The sequence below is a fragment of the Rattus norvegicus genome, chromosome Y (assembly GCF_021556685.1).
Source record: "Rattus norvegicus strain SHRSP/BbbUtx chromosome Y, alternate assembly SHRSP_T2T, whole genome shotgun sequence".
Classification (NCBI taxonomy): Eukaryota; Metazoa; Chordata; class Mammalia; order Rodentia; family Muridae; genus Rattus; species Rattus norvegicus.
Genome location: NC_141555.1, coordinates 43,791,321 through 43,797,786, shown reverse-complemented (window position 1 = coordinate 43,797,786; position 6,466 = coordinate 43,791,321). Strand labels below are relative to the sequence as shown.

The window sequence follows — 6,466 nt, the reverse complement described above, 5'->3', positions numbered from 1 at the left end:
TGCAATCATATGTTTGAGTCTGGCTTGTTTCACTTAACATACTCTATTTTACAGTTCCATCCATTTTTCTGAGAACAAAACCCTTTGCTCTTACACATAGATGAAAATCACATCAATGTATATCAAATTTTTTAAGCCATTCATCCAGTGATCAACAGCTAAGGTTATTCCAATGGCTTGTCTATTGCACACAGTGTGGCAATCAGAATGGATGTGCAGGGGTACTGGTTAGTTTTTATTGTCAGTTTGACTCAACCTGGGAAAAAGGAGCCTCAGTTGAAGAATTGCCTCAATCAGAACGTCCTTTGGCTACATTTGTAAGGATTTTTTTTTTGATGATTGATGTAGAAGGGTCTAGCCCACTATGCATAGTGTCATCCCCTATGAAGGTGTCCCTGGGTTGTATGAGAAGGAGAGAAAGCTGAGTAGGTCATGGATAGCAATCCAGTACTCAGCATTTCTAAGTTGTCTCTGCTTTATTTCCTGCCTCTAGAGTCCTGCCTGAGTTCCCTGCCCCTACTTCGCTCAGTAACAGACTGGTACTTAGAAGCCTAGAGTGTGAAAATTTTCCTCCTCAAGTTGATGGCTATGATGAGATTACTCTTCTTGTTGCCTACTTGTTCTTCACTTTTTTGAAAGTTCTGTCTGTTTAATGTTCTTAAAATGATGATATCACATGTTTTCTCATGGGCTCTCTGTCTCTCACCATGTCTCTCTCTGTCTCTGTCTCTGTCTCTCTGTATTTGTGTGTTTGAGTGTGTATATGTGTATGTTTGTGTGTGTGTTTGTGTGTGCATGTGTGTGTGTTTGTGTGTGTATGTATGTGTGTGTGTTTATGTTTCTATGAGTGTTTCTGTGTGTATTTGCGTATGTTTGTGTATGTGTGTGTGTATGTGTGTGTGTGTGTGTGTGTGTGTGTGTGTGTGCTTTCCAGTGTTAAAAAAAATCCTCAATGCTTTAAATCTCTGCAGGTGCCTAGAGAAGGAAGATTAAGAGGAGAGAGGGGGAAAATTCATGTCATTTGAGTTAACCCCACATTGAGGTCAGCCACATAGTGGACCAACAGTCACAAATGACAGAGTAGTCATAAGAGCAGAGAGAGAGTAAAACTCAAAGTGTGAAGGAAAATGTGCTTAAAACTACGATAGAAGAGAGAAAAAGAAGACGGTGCACTTAGAAAATTGGACAGATTTTAAAAAGCTGCCATAAGTTGTTAAGCTCTAAGTACATTTAAAAAAATTATAATGTTAAAGTGGAAGGGAATTATTGGGAAGAGGGAAGGGATGGTCAGAGTGTAGTGGGGACAGGGGAGGGTTCTGAAAGGAATCCTTTTGAAGATATGAAGAACTATGTGACACAAACAATTAAAGTGGCCTGTAATTTACAGGTAAATCCCATACTTACCTGGATCCAGTATTCTGTCTACCCATATTTCAAAAACAAAATTACCTCATCTATTTCATCCTGTTTTACTGCATTTGATCTAATAAATTCCTTGTAATCAGAAGTGCTGATAAATTTTAAAGACATTTAAAATATGACTGGTCGATATCGGGTTTGTGATAAGTTTATTCCGAATTTGGAAGCAGGTCCAGGAGCTAATTTTTCCTCGCTCTTTGCAAAGAATCCATAATTCATGATTGTCATTGTCTTCAATACAAGGTATTTAATCCTGTCAAATTCCAGCTTTGTTTGAATAAAAATGGCCCTCCTCTAATTGTGGGTTTTGATAAAGCTAATTTTGTTGTTCTATCCTGTGTGCTGCCTCGGAGAGAGAGCCTAGCAATATTTCTGATATGGAGAATAATTTAAAGTTAACCAAAGAAAAGATAGGAGCTGGGAAAATAACCACCAAGGATGTTGGTGACTCAGAAACCAAAGAGTTTTTCAGAAAAATAAAAAGCATGAAAAGAGCTACTTGGGCAGACTGTGACTCGAGTCATCAGAATATTTGGGTGGGGACTTTATTTTGGTTCACCAGGAGGCTACATGAGAAGCTAAAACCTAGATGCTGGAAGTTTCTAAGCGTAACTAGGGAAGGAACTGGCCTGAGAGGTTCTATGACGTAAGCAGAGCCTGGATGATGTCACAGAGCACAAGGGCAGAGGTTGCGCATCTCTTCCACTTGGAGGCGCTAGACTACTTTGAAGGTGGTTCACTATCTTCACAGCGGTGTGTGAAAGCCAGTTCAGCTACTGAACCCCACAACTGTTCAACAGCCTTTTGGTGCCTGACCTGTTTCAGAAGACAGAATCTGGACGACTAGGACATTTTCTTTTGGTAAATACGTTAATGAAGATAACTTGGACCCTTGTAGCCCAGAAAGCTAAAAGTTTTCCCTCTTACAGCAAGTAACCTTACGTTCTAATGTCTTCCACGTTTGAGAGCTAGGCAGATGGTCTAGGCTAGTCAGTCTCCGGAGTTTATTATTCTTTGCTAACAATATCTAATTCAAAATTCTACTAAAATGCCAAAGCTCCTCTCTGTGCCTGTGTATTTTTGGAGAAAATATATATATATATTTTTTTTTATGGAGCTGAGGACCGAACCTAGGGCCCTGTGCTTGCTACGCAACTGCTGTACCACTGAGTTAAATCCCAACCCCAGTAGATATTATTTCTAAATGGCTATTGTTGCCTACACAAAAGACTCTTGTTGCAGTCGAAAATGCAACAGCTTCGGGGAATAAACCTGGGGCTGGGTCAGGAAGCACAGTAGAGAAAGCCAGTGGACTGCTGTGCTTTGTCTCTGGGCAGATACTTGTGGATGTTGCCAAATAGCTCATAGTTAGAGGGTAGAGAAGGGGTGTGGCCACCCTTCTGGCTCCTTTGCTATCCTTTCTCTGTTCTGCTTGCTTAAAGTGGGGACAGGGGTACTTAATCCCACACTGACCTAGCCATTCAAGGAGATGTTCCTCAGCATAGGCAAAGTGCCTCGGGCTGAAGAAATGTGTCTAAATATGTTATTCTGAGCTGTAGAGAACCATTTTTTCATTTTCCTTTGAACTTTAGATTTTGATTTATGAGACTGGGTTTTTCTGTGGGTAGCTTTGTCTATCCTGGAACTAATTCTGTAGACCAGCCTGGCCTTGATCTCACAGAGGTCTGCTTCCCTCTGCTTCTGGAGTGCTGGAATTAAAGGTGTCCTCCACCATTGCCCAGCACTTCTATGAACTTCTGATTATGACAGCATTAGATTCAGATGCTCAAACCTGTTTACCATCGCCTTCCTCACCTGCTCCAAAGTTCTCATAGACAAGAGCCTTGGTCCAGCGCCCTCCCACACCCCACCCCCATTGTTATTGCAGGTACTCATATGACAGAGGAACCAGCATTGTGTCTGGTTTAAGCAGGTGAGCTCTTCAAACCCAGGCCATGGGAAAGTATGAAGCCTGAACACAGAACAATAGCCACAAGACAGTGGACCAGGAGTGCCGTGGCCTACCACACTAGGTCTACAGCCAAGAAGAAGAGGGTGTCTGTGAGGAGGATGAGCACACCATCTTTCCAGAAGCGGAAGAGGAGGAGGCCTTCTCCCCAGGCACTGGGGAACATTGTGGGCTGCAGAATTTCACACGGATGGAAGGAAGGTGATGAGCCCGTCACCCAATGGAAGGCCATAGTTCTAGATCAACTGCCAACAAATCCCTCTCTCTATCTGGTCAAGTATGATGGAGTTGATTGTGTCTATGGACTGGCACTTCACAGCGATGAGAGGATTTTAAAGCTTAAGGTCTTGACTCACAAAGTTGTGTTTCCTCAAGTGAAAGACGCCCATCTCGCAAGTGCCATGGTTGGCCGTGCTGTGGAGCATAAATTTGAGGGCAAACATGGCTCTAAGGACAACTGGAGGGGGGTGGTCCTAGCCCAGGTGCCAATCATGAAGGACTGGTTTTACATCACCTATGAGAAAGATCCAGTCCTATATATCTATCAGCTCCTGGATGATTACACAGAAGGTAATCTCCGTATCATTCCAGAGATTTCGCCAGCAGAGGTGAAGTCAGAGGTTGACAGGGACATCTTAACAGGTCAATATGTGCAGTTCACCAGAAGTGATGGGTCCAAAAAGATCGGCCTAGTCATTTACCAAGTTCTAGCCAAGCCTTCCGTGTACTTCATCAAGTTTGATGGCGACGTCCACATCTATGTCTATAATCTGATGGAAAAGATCCGTTAAGGTGAAATTCACAAAGTGAGGGGACATATATGGGGAATTTATAGGATTGGGGTGAAAATGTTTGTTTTTCTGTGTTTCATATACCCAATGGCCTTTGACAACCCCATTATCTTTTCCAGTGGAATTTGTTTTTGCTCTAAAAATTAAAATGTGTGATGTGACGTATTGTGTGTGCACACTTTTGTGGAGGAGACTGGCTATGGTGGATGGAACATTGAGAGGAAGCCAGAAAGTTCAAGGCTGTGAACAGTAAGTCTAATGTCACATACGCTAAAACAAACAGGACTGAGCTGAGCTGGTCTGGTCTTTAGAGAGAGGAGAGAACTGGAGATGAGGCTTAGAGGAGCAGGGATGGCACAGGGAAAAAAAAGATGGATGTTTAGGAAGCAGAGGAGAGGGGCCAGAAATAGATAGACTCTCTGAGTGGAAGTTTGAGGGCGAAACAGATAGTTGGGGAAAGAGTGGTAGGTAACAGAGAGGTGGTCTTGGAACTCAAGGGGAAACCCAATAAACTGATCCAAGCAGACTCAGAATCAGAGAACATCAGGGATTGTTTGACTAACAAAACCTAATGAAACCTGTTTCTCATATCTAGATGTATTATTTTTATTTATCTGGGTAGGGCAAGGCATGAATACAGGAGACCACAGTGACAAGAATAGTCAGGTCCCCTGGAGCTGAAATTAAAGGTGGTTGGGAGCCATTGGACATGAGCTCAAAGAACAAATCCAAGTCCTCTTTCAAAGCAGATGAGCTCTTAATCCATTGGTTATCTCTCCAGGCCCCTAAAGTCATCTTTTAAAATAAATCCAACCTTCACATGCAGAGAAGAGACCAGGATGAGGGTAAGAAAAAATAAATTGATGGTGATGTGGAAGAAAGACTAAAGAACACATGTAGGAGTTGAGGACACTGAGGGACGAAGGAATTCCAAGATGGAGTTCTCAAAAAGTGAAGCAGGAGACCCAGGAAGAACAGAAAGGGTCTCGAATGAGTTGAACTTGGGCCACATCCATATTGGTCTCTTTGGTTCCTTAAAGAACAGCCAAGCTATCACTACAGAGAGTGGATGTGAGGTGGTGGCTTCCACAGAGGACATTTTGACAAGGATAACTCAAGAATAGTGAATGCCAAATTAAGTTTATATCTATCGATTCCTGAAAGTGCCATAAAGCCCATTATTTTGTATGATCAGTAAAAAGAAATTTAAAAAAGAACATGAGGATGACATGAGCTTATGTCAGGTATTACGTGGATCTTTTGTTTAGCTTCCCTGAGCACTGTTAGACTCTGTTGGATCCTGTAATATTTTTGAGGTCTCTTCTGAATGCCCCTAGATGACCACAAAGGGCTCCTGCACTGGCTTATCTTGCCTGGCTCTCCTTCGACTGGATGGCTTCCTACACACCTGTGGGCCCTTTTACCTTATCTAGCCCCAGGAAGTTCCCATCTTTTACTCACATGAAAGCTTATCCTCAGAAAACTCTTGATGGTGTATCCAATGCAGAGGTGCTGATCTCTCCTATGCCATTTGCCGTGACGTTAAAATGCTTTGTGGTTCCTGACCATGTAGCTCTCTCCTCCTGAGAAGCCCCTGTGCACTCCATGGGGTCTCTCTGAGCCACATCTACACTCCAAGTGTTTCTTTGTAGGCAACCTTACCTTCTACTCATTCATTGCTGTTTCTTCTCTCAAGAATAAGTTTCTCATTGTAGGACTTGAAAATATTTTCTATCGTTGATTAATTCTGCTGTTTGGAATTTTTATACTGGCTGGTTGTCTACCGGTTTCATTTCTGCGAAAAGACACCATGACCAATGCAACTTATAAGGGACAAAATTTTCTGGGGGGGGTTCTATTTTTTTCAGAGTTGGGGATCATACCCAGGGCCTTGGGCTTCCTTGGCAAGCGCTCTACAACTGAGGTAAATCCCAAACCCCAAGGGACAACATTTAATTAGGGCAGGCTTTCAGGTTCAGAAGTTCAGCCTATTTTCATCAAGGCAGGAATCATGGAAGTATCTAGGCAGACATGTTGTTGGAGAAGCATATCACCCCCACAGTGATATGCTTCCTCCAACAACGCCACACCTACTCCCACAAGGCCACACCTCCTACTTGTGCCACACTTACCATGGGAAAATCACATTCTAAACACCACCCTGATTTTATGCCAACTTGAAACAAGCTAGAGTCATCAGAGAAGAGGGCGCCTCATTTGAGAACATGCCTGTATAAGATCCAAATGTAGGGCATTTTCTTAGTGATTTGTGGGGGAGGGCCCAGCC

The 6,466-nt window shown here is 42.9% G+C and overlaps 1 protein-coding gene across 1 annotated transcript; it reads left to right on the top strand.

The window, feature by feature from the left end:
• Positions 1-2,143: 2,143 nt before the first annotated feature.
• On the top strand, positions 2,144-4,336 carry LOC134484325 (Y-linked testis-specific protein 1-like). Its single transcript, XM_087601397.1, has 2 exons — positions 2,144-2,280; positions 3,308-4,336. Exon 2 carries the CDS (start codon positions 3,385-3,387, stop codon positions 4,177-4,179), a length of 795 nt encoding a protein of 264 aa, XP_087457523.1. The 5' UTR covers positions 2,144-2,280; positions 3,308-3,384; the 3' UTR covers positions 4,180-4,336.
• Positions 4,337-6,466: the final 2,130 nt, after the last annotated feature.